Below are 19,215 nucleotides of genomic sequence, written 5' to 3'. Positions count from 1 at the left end.
AATAAATAATTTTTAAAATCAATATTTACCTTTATCAAACAACATAATTATATTAAGTACTTATATTTACTAGTTTACCAAACAATTCTCTAATATAAATTTAACACTTATAAAATTTAGCAATAAAAATTATTACTTAATTTTTTAGCATTTAAAATTTCAATTTATCAAACACGCCCTTAAGCTTTGTTTCAGCATTAAAATTGAAGTTTAGGAGGTTGGTGAACTTTGAAACCTAAGGGAAAAGAGAAAGTAACATAAGTTTAGGCAATTCAGTTAATGCAATCTAAACATTCAATATACTCCATATACTTTCTAAAGGTAAATTTGTTAATTCAAATGGTTAATTATGCTAAATGTTGGTTTGAAATGAAAATTTTAATACTTGTATTGGAATTATGTGCTTGTGTATAATGTTCATTGTATATTACACGTTTATTGTTATCCACAGGGATTGGTTATTGTTATCCAAATTCATTTTTTCTTGTGAACAGGATTTAAGTCGTAGTAATAGTTGTGCCCGCGACTCGAAACGAACTTGCTGAAAAGTAAACAAACAAAATAAATTAGGGGAGGTGAAAATGTTTAGAAAAAGTGAGACAGTAGAAATAAACAATTATATTAATCGAAAATAAGATAAAATAAAAGAGTGATTTGAATTTTGTAAGCAAAAATATAAAGCATTTGCCTTAGACTTGGTGAATTTTGGTTTCCAAATCGATCCTTGAAAATAAAATTTTTCTTTCAAACCATAAGTTAGTTATAACGATCAAGAACGTCCTAACCGTCAATTCTTCATTTCGTACCTGATTCTGGTACGACTTGCAAATCAACCATTACCGATTGTCTAATCGTGATACACGCGTTTTCAATTCAAGACCCCGGAAGCCTTGCATTCTGAAGAACCCAACTCGGATTAACGACCTCAACCGAATGGGACATTTAAATCTGATCACTATCTCCCTTGACGAAAATCCCACTAGTATGACCCAGCCAGGACACGCCAATTTGTTTGCGGGAATTCGAATACAGCACGGTCGACTCGTCTTCCCAACTATACACCAAAACGATTCCAACCCAACATGCACTTTGTGTTGAAATCGAGCTAACTATAAGGGACAGATTTGTACTTTCCCATATTCCGGAGAGATGGTGAATACCGTTATGAAAGATTTTTAGTGTGAATTCATTTCTCATGATTTTTGACAGAAAAGAATACCATCCTAAAGCTAAGTTAAAAATTTAGTGAAGCATGAAATTAATCATACTTTGTTGGTTATGAAAGTGGATTTAATGGTAACGGAGAAAGATGGAAAGGGAAAGGGAAAGGGAAAGGGATTTGGGAAGCAATTAAGCCAAATTTGCAAAGAAAAAGGAAATGAAATGAACTATTGACGCATGAAATAAGAAGAATAAAAACAATTTCAATTCAATTTCCAGCCTATTCAAGTGAGTCAAGTGTATCCTTTCAAGACCATCATACACCCTATTTATACACAATCCATATACTAAAATTAGCTAACCCACCTACCCACTAATTACATAAAATAAAATATCAGATTTTCTTTTCTAAATATGGCTTTTACAAAGTCAAAAAAATCTGATCAACCCTTAAATGTCTCCAAATTTTTTATTTGGCCCCTATTTTATTTCTCATACTCTAATTTAATCCTTTTTTGCTTGCCTTTGAATTAAAACATCCAAATTTCGTTCCTGACAAAATTTAAACACAAAATCACTAATTTAGCAAGAATTATTTCAAGATTTAATTGGTTTGTACAAGTAAAATATGCAAAATAAACATGTTATCATACAATAATACATCAAATAATCAAATATCAATTTTCATCCAATTCATATTCAAATATAAAGTCAATCATATGTGATACGAGATCAAAGGCCCGACAAATGCGTTCCAAACTAAATGGGACCATTCAGGAGTTTGTTAGCAAGGCCTTAGATGCGTACATGAAAGAACGGAAAATCAAGATTTCAAATATTGGGAATCTTGGTCCAAGAAACCAAATCTTGCACCAAAGCGCATTAGATCTCCGTTATGAGCATCAACGATTCAATTTCAATGAGGAGATGGATCACAAGCCCAAATTCTTGAAGGCAAGGCCCAATAAGAAGATTCCAAGCCCAATCAAGAAATCCACCCATACTTAGTTGAAAATCGTGCCAAATTGTCAAAGTGGCCCAAGTTGTAAAGTTTTATTTTTATTTATTTATTTTACTTAGTTTAATTTTTATGTAAATATTCGGTCTCGAGTCCCAAATAAAGACCCTTGGTGAATTTCCATATTAAAATAATTAGGAGTTTTTTTATTTTAGTTTTCTAATTAGATTAGGACTAGTTATAAGGCCTATTTAAAGGCATGGCTAGCCACCTTGTAAAGAACTTCTCAATATATCAAAATATCGATTTGTTTAAGTGCGAATTCTCTTTGAGTTTTCTCCAAGAATTCTCTCTTGAGTTTTCTTTAGAAGTTGTTTTAACAATCTTTTGATTGTGAGAGCCATCTTCACCTTCTTCTTGCCATTGATATTCTTTGGAGGAGATTAGAGCCGTTTGAAGGAGTTGTGAGATCTTTCGGATTTCAAGGCTTCTTAGGACTTATCTTTTAATTTCTTCTGTCAATTCTTTCTTTATTTCGCTTGTCTTTGAATCTTTATCTAATTTATTTTCTGTTCTTATTGTGTTTTCACCTTTTTCTATCTTAAGGAATCAACCCAAAATCCCCAATTTATAGGGTTCTTCCATACTCTTTTGGGTGAAATTAGATTGTTGAAATTTGGGAAAACTATCTTGGTGTTCAATTGGGCGTAATCGAATCTCCTTTAGGGTTTCAAGAACCCTTATTAACACTTATTTCTATTCTCAATTTGATTCTTTCTTTGTTTTGGGATTTTATTTCAGATCTGGAAATTCAAAATTCTAATCTTTTAATTTTCTGTTTCGTTTCAGATCTGATTGTTTAGGGTTTTCGTAGGAGTTTCCCGTGACTTGGCAACTCGATCTTGGTCCGTGCGTAACCCCGTATCAATATGTTTCATTTTATTTAATTTAGTCCCTAAACTCGAGATTTGCATATCTTTCGATATTTAGCATTGAGTCAAAATTTGGTTTCACATTCACTCATTAGGGACCCTATACTTTCTATTCCTATAATAATTTCATGACTAGTTTTCACTTTATTCAATTTGGTCCCTAACGTTACAAAGTTAACAACCAAGCTTATTAAGCTTTACAATTTAGTTATTACCATTATCTAATCTTAATTTCTATCAATTTCAAGCCTAATTTATCAATTTTTCAACAATGACAACTTATTAAAATCTCAACAATTAAACAAATTGATACATGGGCTAGCTAAATCAAGCTAACATAATCATAAATCTCTAAAAATCAAAGAAAAATGGCTTAGGGACTTACTTGAATTAATTGTCGAATGTAACAAGGGTTTTTAAAGCTTTCTTCTCTACTTTAGCTATGGTGGATGGTGTAAATGAAGAAGATGATATTTTTGATCTTTTTCCACTATCTATTTGCTTATATAGTCGATTAATGATTAATTAGTTTGATTCATTAGTTGAATTAATCATATTTTATGTTTAATTAATCTCAGTTTAATCATAATTTACTCTTTAATGGAAATCATCATCAAAATCCACTATCTTATCTTATACTTTTGTTTATTTACTATTTTGGTCTTTTGGATAATTGCTATATAGTCCCCAAGTCTTTTCCTGATTAAAGTTCTATAGCGATTGAATTTTTACAATTTAGTCCCTGAGCCTCAATTAACTACTTTTTCGGTTAAATTACTTAATCGAATTTCAATATAATTTATATTAATTTTGTAAGTATTCTTATTTTATATTTATGGATTCGGTTTACGAGAATGAGGTTTCGAAACCGCATTTTTCAACACAATTGAAATTCAAGTCATTACATTCATTGAGTTACTTGTTGATTGTTGGTTATTGATATGTTATGCTATTGTTTTGTTATGCTAATGTCATGTTTCTCAAGCAAATAATATGGAATCTATGTTATTAAGTCCTATTAAATAATTTAGAATGAAACTTTGAGTATAGTTGGCATGTCATATGATATTTGCATTTGTGATGTGATGTATTTGGGTTGACTTGCTTATGCATTCCAGAAGGTTATATTATGGCACTAATATGCAGTATTTTGGTGTGATTAGATGGCTTATTATTTTGCTTTGCACATAGTTGGTGTGTTTGGAAGGATGCTTAATGTGTTTGGAAGATTATATGTGTATTCGGATCTCTTCTTTCATATTTGTTTAATGGGGGCAAACGTTGAATAATGTTTATATGTGACATGATTTACTGAGATTTGAAGTTAATTTACAATATGAGAACTTGTGTTGTATAGTACTTATTTGAGGAATGTGTTTGAATAAATGTACATATAGTTGTGTATGGTTGAAGTGATTATAAACTTTTAAGTTAAATGTCATTTAATTATGCTAAAATGATTGATATGTTAATTGTTAGTATGCTTTTAATTTGGTTGGTATATATAATATTATTGCATTGTTGGTATGCACCACCGAGCTTTGAGGAAAGCTTAGCGTGCAAATTTTTGTTTTGTGCCCAACTTATAGGTGATTCAAGAGTGAATCAAGTGTTGGATAGTATCATCTAGTGGGATCTTAGCTGCGTAATTATTGTTCGTAAAGTCTTTTATGTTTTTTAGTAGTGTATGGCGTGTACTACGATTTTGAGTTATGGTATTTGATTACCCTATTGTGGACTTGATGTTGATTTTTGTTATTTTGAGGTTCTGAAACGTGCTAGTGCTACATGGTAACTTTAGACATTCATATATTAGCTTTATGTTGAAGAAATTAATAGCATGCAATATGTTTTAGCTTTTCATTTTACTTGCATGGTTATATTTTTTATTTGGTGTGTTCTAGATTATGAAATTTCATGTTTTAAATTTGTTTTGATATACCAAGTTTGTTTGCATAACTTTCGGAATTATGTTTGATATGTTTAGTAATGACTAGACACATGATTGCATGACTTGAATGCCATTTTCTGCACTTTTTGGGTTCTTGCCATGAGACAGGAAGATGTCTCGAGACAAGATGAGTAAAATTGTATGTGCATGTCTTGAGGCATGGGTGCAATGTCTGAAGACATAAAATATTAAAGCTAAAATCCAGGAACAATGGTGACATGTCTCGAGACATGGCATTGTATTTTGATATTTTAGCCTAGTAATTGTAACGTGGCCGCATATTGATACACAAACTGCCAACGCATCGACTAACGTGTTTTAAATTCGTAATTGTATTTATATATTGTTTGTACGTTCATTTTGAGTCACTGATGCAATGTATATGACACCCTATATCCAATTGTCTTTCAGAATGAATGAAGGGTATCACAAATGACTTGTTTTTCTTGTTATTTTATAACAGGTAAATCTCTCGTTTCTTTGATGTTATTTGTGAGATAAAAAGAAAGTGAGATTTAGTTATTGTGAGATAACAAGAAAAATTAAGAAACCACCATTTCTCTATCTCTCTTTAAACAATTACAGATTTTATAATATTAAAACAATATTTAGAATAAGCTCGAATAAATAGATCTTTAGATTCAAATAAACTTGGATATTAATTTGTCAAAGTTCATTCTAGATCTGTAACTTTTAATAATTTGAACCTGGATGCACATCAACAGAAATTGAAGGAGCAAGTTTTAAATTTGTATGAATTGAATTTTATTGAGAATCATTCTTTTGATTTTTATACTATTTAGTAAAAGTAAATAAAAAGCGAAAATCTTAATTGTGAACATCAACTGAATTAAACAGCCTTTGTGTTGGAACATAATAATTAGGATAAAAAAGTGTAGAAAGAAAGAACGCCAGATTTTATGCACTGCGAAGCAAAACAGAGCTTTATATTTCTTACATTTTTAATCAAATCACTATAATGAGCCTTGGCAGTATTAAAGCACCGCCCAAGTGTGAAAAGTGAGGGCCGAAGCGTGGGGTCAAAAGGCCTTCAAAAAAGGGTCCCACATTTGCCCCCCCATGCCCATGTCTTCTATATTTATAATATGCAGCTGCCCAACACTTTCGTCATTTGCAAAAATCGAGGCTCTGTCATCGCATCTTCAAATCTAAAGAAACTAAAAGAAAGGAAACCCACTATAATGTGTGTGCCTTTAGCCTTATTTTTCTCTTCACTCATTGCAATGTGTTAAGTCTCTCATGTAAGAGAAAAAAAGAAGAAGAAAGATCCTTAATTGGACAAAATCCAACACTTTAAACCAGCTAGGAGCTAGCTGTTTTGTTTAATATTGTCCCCCTTTTTCTCTTCTTTTTCTTTTCTTTCCGTCTCTTTCATCTTCAATCATTCTAGATAGGAGGGAATAAAATAAAGTGTAATTAAGGCCAAAAAAGAAGGGCATTGCTTTGTGTAAGCAAAAGGGTCAGTTGTTCATTTTTTTTGGCCATGGATTCAAACTCCAAGTTTCCTGTAATGTGGAATTATTGGTTGGTTGTTCTGTTAGCTTCCTGGGTTTGTTCAGTTTCTTCTACTGTTTCCTATGACAGTAAAGCTATCACCATTAATGGCCAAAGAAGGATCCTCATTTCTGGATCCATTCACTACCCCAGAAGCTCACCTGAGGTGAACCTTTTACTCTCTCTTTTTTTTCTTTTGCTACAAAATCTACTTCTTTGGTCTCTTTTTATTTCCTCAAAACTCCCAAGTTTTAGCATTTTGATGCATTTCTTCATCTGGGTGTATCCAAGGCTCTGAAAGTTTCTTCTCTCTGTATGCATTGTTGCATACACGTATTTTTTTTCTATACAGATGTGGCCAGATCTCATACAGAAAGCTAAAGAAGGAGGGCTGGATGTGATTCAGACATATGTTTTTTGGAATGGCCATGAGCCTGCTCCTGGCAAAGTAACGAAAAAGCAACATTAGAAAAAGAAGAAGAAGCTTTTCCCTTGGTTTATAGAGCTAATGGCATAAAATTTTCTGAAATTTACTTATTTTTTTGTTACTTCAGTATTATTTCGAAGGCAACTACGATTTGGTCAAATTTATTAAGCTGGTGAAGCAAGCTGGCCTCTATGTTCACCTGAGGATTGGTCCTTATGTCTGTGCTGAGTGGAACTTTGGGTAATGTTAAAATGGTTTTATTTTCCAAAAATCTGAAGGAATTCGAAATGAAGTGTAGCTCAAGCAATGGTTTTTATTTAATTTTTCAGGGGTTTTCCTGTGTGGCTCAAGTACATTCCCGGTATCAATTTCAGAACAAACAATGGGCCTTTCAAGGTTAGCCAATTTCCACTACTCCAGTCTAATATTTTTCGTTTTATTCTTTTAATTTTATTTTCTAGTTTAATCTTTTGAGATATATATATATATATATATATATATATATATATATATATCATAAATTTGATAAGTTTTCCCCCTTTCTGTTCTGGATTTTTTATTTTATACTTACAAAATTGATATGATGAAGGCTCAAATGCGAAGATTTACAAAAATGATTGTGAATATGATGAAAGCAGAAAGGTTATTCGAGTCTCAAGGAGGTCCTATTATTCTATCTCAGGTAGGCCAATGGGTACATTATGTAGTTATAGTTAATTTCTGGATCTGGCACTTTTTTCTAAGTTTTCTTGGTTTAAGATATGGATATTAGCCATCTGTTTGTGTTTAGTTATAATTTCTACTTTTGACAGATTGAAAATGAATACGGGCCGGTGGAATATGAAATCGGAGAACCTGGTAAAGCTTACACCGACTGGGCAGCCAAAATGGCTGTGAGACTAGGCACTGGTGTCCCATGGGTCATGTGCAAGCAAGATGATGCACCCGATCCTATTGTGAGTATATTACGCCTATTTATCTTTTAACCTTTATCTTGTCATGTTCCATATCCAATCTTAATGGCCAGTCATATTATGTTTGATCTTCCTTAGTGTGGTTTCTAGTGAGCTGAGCAGTGTGTTGTCTAATGATATATTATTCATCATTGCACATGGCTCAGCTTTGCTCTTTCCTAGTATTATATGTTAAGAGTGTATATTTTATTCTTGTTGGACTGGATGACCATGTTCCTTTCATCATTTAGTGTTGTGCCTATTTGGACTTACATGGTTAGTGGTGTCGGTGACATGCGTTTTTAATGCTTGGAAATGTCAAAGCAGTGGTGTTTCTAAGTTTTTGTTGAACTTTTTGGTTACTGGAATAATCTAATCTTATCACGTGTTTCTGTGCACAATGAGGTGTTCTTTTGAATTCATTTTGAGCTTTCAATTTATTATTATTTTTTCTTCCAACAGATTAACACCTGCAATGGTTTCTACTGCGACTACTTTTCGCCTAACAAGGCCTACAAACCAAAGATGTGGACTGAAGCCTGGACAGGCTGGTAAGCCTATTTTTGTCTACACCAGATTTTTTTCTTTTTGCTGTTCTCCTTTGCTTGGAAGGACTACAGGTTAACTAGATGATAAGGGTGTCTCCTTGCTGACGGTTCTTTTTAACTTTTATTTTTTTACTGTTTAGGTTTACTGAGTTTGGGGGGGCAGTTCCTTATAGACCCGCTGAAGACATGGCATTTTCAGTTGCAAGGTTTATACAGAAAGGAGGATCGTTCATTAATTATTATATGGTAATTAAAGTCTCTTTTTAATGTTTTGTTCAATTTAGCAACTTAAATCACTGGATGAGTGAGTCTCATACACTTGTCTTTTGTGCTGTAAGTATCATGGAGGAACAAATTTTGGCCGAACTGCTGGGGGTCCTTTCATTGCTACCAGCTATGATTATGATGCTCCTCTTGATGAATACGGTATGCACAAAGTATCAATGGTCCTTTTAGCATTCATATTTAGTGAAAGTATTTTTAGGGATTAGGTCCTTGTGGTTGTTTTGAAGGAGAATTGGTTCTTGTCATGCAGGACTATTGAGGCAACCCAAGTGGGGCCATTTGAAAGATTTGCATCGAGCGATAAAGCTCTGTGAATCAGCATTAGTATCTGGAGATCCCACAGTGATGCAACTTGGAGTCCATCAGGAGGTTACTATGACTTATATTTATGAACCTCGATCCTACTTTGGATTGTTTTGTTTGCAAAACTTACACTTAAATTCCATTCTAAACATACAGGCTCATGTATTCAACTATAAATCCGGAGGTTGTGCTGCTTTCCTTGCAAATTATGACCCTAAATCATTTGCAAAAGTTGCCTTTAGGGACATGCACTACAACCTGCCACCTTGGTCTATCAGCATTCTTCCTGACTGCAAGAATACTGTGTATAACACTGCAAGGGTAAGAAGCAAGATTTGATTTACTTGAAACTAGTTTTATTCCTGTTTTCAGCAGTACTATGTGGCTAGGCTGATTTCTGGCTAGCATCTTGCAGCATGCTATTATTTAGATGGTTTCCACATTGCAGCTTTTACATAGAATTAATTCCAGAGCAACCAACCTAAGATTTTTCTTTTTCTGTTGACTGTACGAAATAAGTGTAACTTCAACATTATAAGAAACATTTTATAACAGGTTGGTGCCCAAATTGCACGGAAGAAAATGGTCCCTGTTCCGCTGCATGGGGGATTCTCTTGGCAGGCATATAATGAAGAGACAGCTTCTGATGCTGACAGTTCGTTCACAATGGTTGGGCTGTTGGAGCAGATAAATACAACCCGAGATTCGACTGATTATTTGTGGTACACAACAGAGTAAGTAGTGAATAGTAATATCTCTTTGCAATTCTCAATCCCATTCTTTATTCAACACATTTATTGCAAACCAGTAGTTCTTCTATTCATTGGACTTGTTTCCATTACTTGCATTTGAATTTCTAATGCTCTATATGTACTGTTTCCATCCCCAGCATTGAGATTGACCCCAATGAAGAATTCTTCAGGAATGGAAAATCTCCCATTCTTACCATCTTATCAGCTGGCCATGCTTTGCATGTTTTTGTCAATGGGCAACTATCAGGTGAGCTTATCGTTGGTTCTAATTTGTTTTGAACCAGTCCAGATGATAGCAATATTTAGTAATTGCTGGAAATATAGTGCCATACTTTTAGCTTTCAACTTAGGTTGAGTTCTAGCATGTTGCCTATTAAGGGAAAGAATTGGAAAGTATGTAAATCACAATGCTTGGTTATTCAAGTTAAATACACAAAAAAAATTTGGAAGATTTGCGCCATCTAATTGTTTAAAAGATAATTAGTATTTCTTTCCCTCATATTTTTCCTTTTCCCTCCAATTGATTCTGTCAGGAAGTTCTTATGGAAGTCTAGAATTCCCGAAACTAACATTCAGCCAAGGTGTTAATATGAGAGCCGGTATCAATAAAATTGCACTTCTAAGCATTGCTGTTGGTCTTCCGGTATGCTCTCTCCCTCCCTCCCTCTCTCTCTCCCTCTCTGCTCTTGTGATTTTGGAGTTTCTTTGACTGACTGAATATTTGGTTTGAATGCAGAACGTTGGTCCACATTTTGAGACATGGAATGCCGGTGTTCTTGGCCCGGTTACACTGAATGGCCTCAATGAGGGAAGGAGAGATCTCTCGTGGCAGAAATGGTCTTACAAGGTCTTCCTCTTTCATGCTAGTATTTCTTCTCAAGTTTTCCTCATGTGCTAGTGAGTTATTTGGTTATTTATTCCCTTGCAGATTGGCCTTAAGGGGGAAGCATTGAATCTTCATTCTCTAAGTGGTAGTTCATCTGTTGAGTGGGCAGAAGGGTCGTTAGTGGCACAAAGGCAGCCACTGACATGGTACAAAGTAAATATCTCAAAATACATCTAAACTAATAAAACCAGTTTCTATTAATTCCTATAGCTATAAAGAAAGCTATTGTTGACAGTTCTGATTGCATGGTGTTTTCACCGAAAACAAAAAAAGAAATGAAACTGCACGTGAATGCCACCTTCAGTCTGCATTAGTTGACATTCTTTAATTTTGCAGACAACTTTCAATGCTCCAGCTGGAAATGCTCCATTGGCTTTAGATATGCGGAGTATGGGAAAAGGTCAGATTTGGATAAATGGACAGAGCATTGGACGCCACTGGCCAGCATATAAAGCATCTGGAAATTGCAGTGTCTGTAATTATGCTGGAACTTATGATGAGAACAAATGTAGAACTAATTGTGAGGAAGCATCTCAAAGATGGTAAGTAAACAAACCAATCTGCTTGAAGTTTCTCTTGAAAGCAAGGAATTGTTGATAAATTGGCTAGTGATATAATACTATAATGTTTAGGTATCATGTTCCTCGTTCATGGCTCAACCCAACAGGGAATTTGTTGGTTGTGATTGAGGAATGGGGTGGTGACCCCAATGCTATTTCTTTGGTTCGCAGAGAAACCGACAGTGTTTGTGCCGATATCTATGAGTGGCAACCAACCCTAATGAATTACCAGATGCACGCCTCTGGTAAAGCTGACAAACCCCTAAGGCCAAAAGTCCATTTAGAGTGTGACATGGGGCAGAAAATCTCGGCGGTAAAGTTTGTGAGCTTTGGAACACCAGAAGGGGTCTGTGGAAGCTACCGCGAAGGAAGCTGTCATGCTTATCACTCTTATGACGCTTTTAATAGGGTATGTTACATTTGCCTTATTGCATATATGCAAGTAACTAGACATCTACATTTGCTGGCCAAGTTAACTTTACTTCATCTGCACTTTAGTTGTTGCTGCCTTTCTTAGAGCTCTTTGTTTCATTGCTCATATACATTTACTTGTATCACCTCATCCTTGCAGCTGTGTGTTGGGCAAAACTTCTGCTCAGTGACGGTAGCACCCGAAATGTTCGGAGGAGACCCGTGTCCTAATGTAATGAAGAAACTCTCTGTAGAGGTCATTTGCAGCTGATGGAACACATCAGAAGTACATGAAACAAACATGGTCTATCAATTCTCTCAAATCCAGCATGTCATTCAGCTCTTCTCTTTTTTGGGTTCACAAGCATTTCTTTCAGCTTTTCCAGGGTGAAGTTGTACAAATACACAGCACGCCACTTGGAAAAAGCTCGGTTTAGATCGCAAAAATTGATTGCAGATAAGCTCTATGTATATATATACAATGTTTATTCCTGCATGATATACAGAATTCGGAGAAAGCATGTCGCGCATAGAGCAGACAGTGTTCACGGAGTCTGTATCCAACTGTTAAGTTGTTTAGGACATGAAAAGAAAAGCCACTAGTTTCTATCTAGTAAATTTGTATTGCCTTTTGTAATCCATTTTAATTTCTTGGGAAGCGAATCTCAAGTTGGCTCATTCCTAAATTCTTGTAAGAATAGATTGAGAAGATTATAAAATCAGAGTTATTTCATATTGTCTCAACTTCCATTTACTTATTTTGGTCAGTGATGTGGTTTCTATATTTTAATCCGACTTTTTCGTTGTTGAGTGTGCTAATATCTTATGACAACATAGCCTATGTAATTCAGTCGATTTTATCACGGAGTTTATGTATAGATTTATATAAAGAGATTGTTTTATCTATACTACTAATTAATTAGTTATTAAATTGACGAAAAAAATTAGATATTATCAACACAAGTGTAGGGTGTATTGGTAAGATACATTAAATTATCAAAAGATAAGAGAATTGAATTTTGGAGATGATATTGTTAAAAAGAACAATCACGAGCCTCGAACATAAACAATAAAACAAACATAAAAATAAAATAAAAAAAAACTTAAAAACTTTATAAATCAGATACTTATATACCTGAAAGTAGTTATGTCATATTTTATTTATTATTAAAAATCCATTCCTTATAATAAAACTTTCCACTCTTTCTAAAACTATCACTCTCTTACAAATTTAAAATTATTACTTTCCAAAAATCAATTATATATATACCTTTCTTTTTAAAAATAATTATAAAATTACTTTAAAAATTTGTAAATACTTAAATTTTAACTATTTATACGTTATCTTTCTCTAAGATAAATAAAATTATGTTTCAAGAAATTACGCTTACAAGATTAATAGCAAAGTTAATTCGAAACGATTAGCAGCGTTGTTTCAATTAATTTCTCTTTCGAAAGATCAATTCTTGTTTAGAATAGTTGTTGTATAGAACAACTATTATTTGTGAATAGCTATGTTTGGGACAACTATGTTCAAAGCAATGTTCTAGTTTAGAACCGTTATTGATGTACCTGTCATTTGAGAACAACTCCAATTGAGAACTGTTCGTAACTACTCTTATTTAAAATAATTGTGTTTCAAGAACAACCATATTCAGAACAGTTGTTATTTAGAGCAACTTATGTTTAGAACAATTGGTTATTTTTTTTAGAAGAGCCATCATTCGGGACAGACTCTTTCAAAAAAAGCATTACCGTAAAACAACTTATGTTCAGAACAACTCATGTTTAGAATAGGTCAGAACAACCCTTATTCAGGAACAGCTCTTCTTTAAAAATAATTTGCTATCTAAGAGATGTTTCGTAAAAGATGTGTCATAGGGTATTACTCCGCCAAAGTAGAAGTGGAAAAACATCCAAAATATGACAAAGTTCTTAGGTTGTCTTCACTCTTTGGATGTTCCGAGAGCTTAACTTGATGAATCATATATAAAAGTAGTTAAGAAGTTTTCTCTTAACATTTTCTTGTAACACTAAATGTTTCTTTCTTTTTAAAAAAATATAATTATCTCTTATTCACTATTTATAATCACAAACAATAACAAAATCATTCACTTATTCACTTACAATATCATTTATTACTCTCATTAATTATTTAGTTTTGTAATCATTTTCTTAACTTTATAAATAAGAATTATTCACAACTAGTTTACAAAATCATTAACTTTTTACATTTTGACTTCCAAAGGTCTCTTTTAAACTCTCTCAACTTGTTTCTTCGCTTACTTTTGGTGTTAGTCACATTTGTCTTTTTCCACCTTACCACCAACCATTGCATTCAATTTTATGGGATCTACTCCAATCTTTCTTTTTGCCTTCTTTCGATACACCTCATTTACTTGTTTACAACGTTTCCTCTCTACCAAAAAACTCTCTACAAAATTTTCACCTAACATGTCATAAGAATAGTAATGTAATAATAAGTCACATTAAGTCATAAAACATTGGTGTGGGAGAATACCTGTTATATTTACCTAAGTTTATTTTGAGTTTTCTTCTCCCAATTAAACTCTGATTAACCTAGAGTTGTTGCAGTAATATATACTACGAATTTCAGAGTCTTAGTTACTCTAGATTTTACACAACAAAAATATTTAGATTGAGAAAATTTTATTCTTTGTTTCGAAGGGTTGTTTTTCTTGTGGGGCTTCGGGTTTTTCTTTTAATTCCCTTCATCTTTTGTACACCCCTTTATTATAGTGAAATCTCTTTTTGCCTGTGATTTTTTATCCTCTTTTGAGGAGTTTTTCCACGTAAAATTTGTGTGTTTGACCTTTTTGATTCTTATTTTCTTCAATTTTTTTGTTGTATAATCGGATATATCCCCTACAAACTGGTATTAGAGCTAGTTCGACTTCCGCAAGTAACCCATTCAGAGATGGCATGTAACGACCCGATTTCCAGTTGTGTCAAAAAAATCGATTCTGAAATGTCATTTTCATAAAATGTGTTCGTAGACATTAATATTTAATATTTATGAGATTAGTATAAAATCATATTAAGTTAGTCTAGTATTTTTTTTCTTAATTAATAGTAAATTAAGGTACAAGTGTAATGATACCAAAGTTAGTGGGAGTTGAAAATTATGATTCCGAGATCTCATTTCCATAAACCAAGTCAATAAATATTATTAAATAATATTCATGAGTTAATTATAATTTTATATTAAATTTTGATCTGATAAATTTGCTAATTGGACAATTAGTAAAAGTACTGGTGCATTGGTTCTAAAGTCAGTGGTTTTGGGAATTGAGGTATGGGGACCTCATTTTCATGAACCGGACCCATAATATTTTTATTAAATATTTACAGAATTATATCATAAGTGAATTGAATTTCGACTAGATAATTTCATTGAATTAGTGCTTAATTTAAGTACATGAGCTAAATTATATAAGTGGTAAAAGTGCAATTTATAAAAGAATTATGGTTAGAATTAAATAAAGGGACTAAAGTGACAATTAACCACTAAATCCCATTGAATGGGGAATTAACATGTGCATAAATATATATGCATGGTACAAAAACAAAAGAAAAGAAACCGTATAAAGTAAAATAGTTATATATGACGCGTTTTATCATTTGGTATTAAAAAATTATAAATAGTTATTTTATTAATAACATGTGCTTCTTCACGTTTCAACTTTCATAACTATTGAGGTAAGGGGTTGTCCAAAATATTACAGCATGTTTGGTTGGGTGTATTGGCTGCCAATACACCCCTAATCGGTGGGCCCCACCTAATCCCTCTTTATTCCGTCGTTTGGTTCAATGTGTTGCTAATACGCGTGTAATACATTACTCCTCTAATCGGTGAAAACCACCGATTTGTAATACAGCCCTTTTGCTCAGTTTAGGTGCTGCATCGTTTACCCTCCCTGTTTTACCCTCCCGATTGGCTTCCCCATTGCGTCTCCTCTTCCTTCCTTCTACCTTCTGTCGATTTTGCTCAAGTTTCGACCAATTTTTATCCTCTGTCTCTCAACCTTTTCTTTTTCTTTACAACCAGTCTTTCTTTTCTTTTTCACTCTATCACTCTTTCGATTTGCCTTCTCAACCAGTCGACCTTTTTCTTTTCTTTTTCTCTGTGTCACGCTTTCGATTGCTCTCAATTGGTGGGTCTCCAAGTTACTGCTACTGAAAGGTAAAGGTTTCTAACTCTCTTTTGCTCTCAAACTGCTTTAATTGTTCTAACTCTCTTTTTCTCTCTGTACTGAGTTTCAATGGCTGTCTTGTTAGTGTCTTTAGCTCTTTTTCTCTCTGTACTGAGTTTTAATTGTTCTAACTTCTTCATCAATTATTGAACTGTTAACCTAATCGGTTTCCCCTTTTCTGATTACAGTTTCTTCTTCATTGCACTCAGCCCCGATTTGCTCATTAGAGGTAAGTTTCCCCGATTGCATGTTTATCTTCAACTGTTGTGCATGTATATGATTGATATATAGATTTGTTATCTCTGTCTCTGTTATCATTGAATCCCTTTATTATTTTCTTGATCATTTAGCACAGGAAGATACAGTGCTGGGATTATTTTTTAATTTCATCGATTTTTTGCTTATTCCTGATTAAATCTTGTAAATATGATAAATAGCGATAGATAAAGAAAGAGGCGATTATACTATAATGGCATTTTAGCATATATGGTTTTTGGTGTAGGGAGGGGTAGATATACATGCATTGCATGGATGTTTCTGCGAAGTAGTGGACAAAATGGATCTAATCTTTGATCCCTTAGCTTAGATGTCAAAATTTGTTGCCTTGAGTTCAAAGTTTTATTTTTATATTTTATATGTAAAATCCCCACTATTTCTCCACTCCTTTTTCAAACCATATCTATTTAAAGGTAAAAGAAAATTTGGTATAGAAAAGATTGCAGTGATGTAAGGGACTGTCATTCCTTTAGAGGCAGTGGTGATAATGGTAGGCTTTGCTGAAATATGCCCAAAATTGACTCAACCTCATAACATGGTAGGCTTTGCTGCAACAAAAGAGTCATAGTTTAGAACAATATTTTCCAATGGAACATGCTAATTCTGCAGAATTATGCATAGATACTGTTGGTAATCATCCTTTATCCGAATCGGTTTAATCCAAAGAAATTTTGATAGGTAGAGGATTACTGATCACATCGGCAATTACAGTTAGAATTACATTATATTCAACTAAGCAAAGACACCACTTGTTTTGTAAGATTACTAGCATCTCCTTAGAAGAATCATCGAGCACCTGCAGCCCCTCTTTCTTGTTCAAGACCATTTTAGTTATATGGTCAACAGTTGGTTATCCTCCCTTGAAATGTTATTGATTTGTATTGATTTGTTAGTGAGTAGAAGATGAAACTGGAAATTGTTGCAATTTGTTTTGATATTGTTCTTGATTTGTTCTGGATATTGTTTTGATTGTCTGCTGGAAATTGTTCTTGATTTGTTAGTCAGTACAATATGAAACTGAAACTTGATTTGTTCTTGATTTGTTAGTCATTGATGGCAAAAAATGAATAAATAAGGATAAATTTCAATGACAAAAATAAGAGCATAAGCATAGAGAAGCTATCATGAACTCAAAACAAGATTACTCTTCAACTTTACAACATTCAGGTAGAAAAACATTGTCAACTTGACACAAATAAAATCAATTCAATGAATGCACTATTGCACATAAAAACCCTACCTTCTTCTATCTATACTTATTTTCCAACATGTTTGAGAACCTAACCAAGACATAACCCTCCGGTTTCCCATAAAAGGCTAAGCAAGTCCGGCAGTTAGTTCAATTATAAACACTTCAAAATTGAAAGTAGAAGATTTAAATCAATCCCAAAGCAAAAAGTCAAGAGTTATTGATAATTAAAAGTCCACGAGTTCACATACAAAATAAAAATCAAGAACCCTAGAACTAAAGGAGTGATAAAGTCAACAAACATACCCGAACTTAAATTAAAAATTCAAAGAAATTCAAAGAAATTGTAAAAAATATATTTATAATTTTATACAAATTTATGAGAAAATAAATGAAATTTTGATTCAAATGTTAATAATAATATATTGAAAATTATGTGTCTTATATATCTTATTAAATGTTGTTTAATGTGCTTTAATTGTAGTTGTCAATGATAAATTACTTTATGAATTAGTCATTGTTATCTATGGTTATTATTGATTACAATTTTACTAAAAAAATGTATTTATAATTGTTGGAATTCATTTAATAATGAAAACACATTTTAAATAGTAATATAAATTATAAATAAATATATTATTAACTTCTTTTTTATCGAAAATACATAATCAAAAGATGGCAATAAAAATAAACAAGTTTTGATATGTCTTATTAAACTTTGTTAATATAAGGGAGGCAAGCAGGATCTAGCTTCCTTGAATAAAAATAGATTTAATTGTAGTATTAAACCTTCTAATTATTTAGTAATAATTATAAACCTTAATTAAACTAATCAATAAAAATAAGGACTTTAATATTATTGAATTAAATCAAATCAAATCCTTATTCTTTATTTTATTTGTTTTAAAATTAGAAAACCTTAATTAAACTAATCATAAATAAATAAACTAATCAATTTTCAAATTTTGAACATGCTTTAATGAAGTAATCAATATATTTATACGTAATGAAATTTAAATTTAAAATGTAATTAAAGTTGCAACGATATCATTTAATAGATACTTTTTTGCTTCGTGTGTTCTAAATTTGCAACGATATCAATTCTTTGATAGTGTCTTCTAATTTTAATATGTTGCAGTAATGGCTCGTCTGCCTTTAATTGCACAACGTGAGAGGCGTAAAAGAATTGGTATTGCATTGACACTATGGTTGGAAATCTGTAGAATTGCGATTTGGTTCTTATTTAGAATGGGTGCCAGCCTTAGCCTACAGACTTATAGACCAAGGATTAGGTCTTATACCTTAGATTTTTATGCAAAACGGGATTATGTGAAAAGCCTTGTATATGCTAGTGATGAGACTTGTATTGAACAAGTTAGGATAAATAGAATTGCCTTTTTTAAACTATGTGAGATGTTAAAATCGATAGGGGGATTGAAGTCGTCAAGAAACATGCTTGTTGATGAGCAAGTAGCAATGTTTTTACATATCATCTCCCATCACCTGAAAAATCGAGTTATCAAGCATCACTTTAGAAGGTCCGGGGAAACTGTTAGCAGAGCATTTCATAGTGTTTTAAATGCTGTCATACGCTTACAAGATGTGTTATTTAAAAAGCCGGAGCCAATTACAGCCGATTCTTCTGACACAAGGTGGAAATGGTTTAAAGTATTAGACTGAGTTTTATATATAGCTTGTACAACATTTAGTTGAAGTAGATTTAAATTAGTTCTAACTCAAGGTTTTATATCATGTGATATAGAATTGCTTAGGTGCTCTTGATGGAACCCACATCAAGATTAGGGTGCCAACATTTGATAAATCTAGATATCGAACTCGAAAAGGTGACATAGCAACAAATATGCTAGGTGTTTGTACACCTGAGATGCAATTT

At 32.8% G+C, this 19,215-nt stretch overlaps 1 protein-coding gene across 3 annotated transcripts; it reads left to right on the top strand.

Moving 5' to 3' along the window:
* The first annotated feature begins 6,147 nt into the window (after positions 1–6,147).
* On the top strand, positions 6,148–12,375 carry LOC105788000 (beta-galactosidase 1). 3 transcript variants are annotated; one of them, XM_052625761.1, is made up of 19 exons: positions 6,148–6,683; positions 6,870–6,965; positions 7,072–7,184; positions 7,274–7,340; positions 7,534–7,626; positions 7,757–7,900; positions 8,360–8,448; positions 8,586–8,691; positions 8,784–8,871; positions 8,981–9,099; positions 9,190–9,354; positions 9,589–9,767; positions 9,923–10,032; positions 10,319–10,428; positions 10,522–10,632; positions 10,714–10,824; positions 11,008–11,213; positions 11,304–11,640; positions 11,803–12,375. In XM_052625761.1, the coding sequence occupies exons 1-19, from the start codon at positions 6,507–6,509 to the stop codon at positions 11,911–11,913; spliced, it is 2,532 nt and encodes an 843-aa protein (XP_052481721.1). In that variant the 5' UTR covers positions 6,148–6,506; the 3' UTR covers positions 11,914–12,375. The 3 variants fall into 3 exon arrangements, with proteins under 3 accessions (XP_052481721.1, XP_052481723.1, XP_052481725.1); XM_052625763.1 differs by lacking the exon at positions 11,803–12,375 and having other exon boundaries at positions 11,403–11,544; XM_052625765.1 differs by lacking the exons at positions 11,304–11,640; positions 11,803–12,375 and having other exon boundaries at positions 10,714–10,817; positions 11,008–11,157.
* The last annotated feature ends 6,840 nt before the right edge of the window (positions 12,376–19,215 follow it).

Source organism: Gossypium raimondii, chromosome 2, assembly GCF_025698545.1.
Source record: "Gossypium raimondii isolate GPD5lz chromosome 2, ASM2569854v1, whole genome shotgun sequence".
NCBI classification, from domain to species: domain Eukaryota; kingdom Viridiplantae; phylum Streptophyta; class Magnoliopsida; order Malvales; family Malvaceae; genus Gossypium; species Gossypium raimondii.
Note: the sequence above shows the minus strand (reverse complement) of the source record. Positions and strands in the feature narration are given on the sequence as shown.

Coding starts and splice junctions, on each gene's coding strand:
- LOC105788000 (XM_052625761.1), top strand. CDS start 6,507: ATGGATTCAAACTCCAAGTTTCCTGTAATGTGGAATTATTGGTTGGTT. Junction 8,872..8,980: donor TGCTCCTCTTGATGAATACG/GTATGCACAAAG, acceptor CTTGTCATGCAG/GACTATTGAGGCAACCCAAG. Junction 10,825..11,007: donor AGCCACTGACATGGTACAAA/GTAAATATCTCA, acceptor TTAATTTTGCAG/ACAACTTTCAATGCTCCAGC.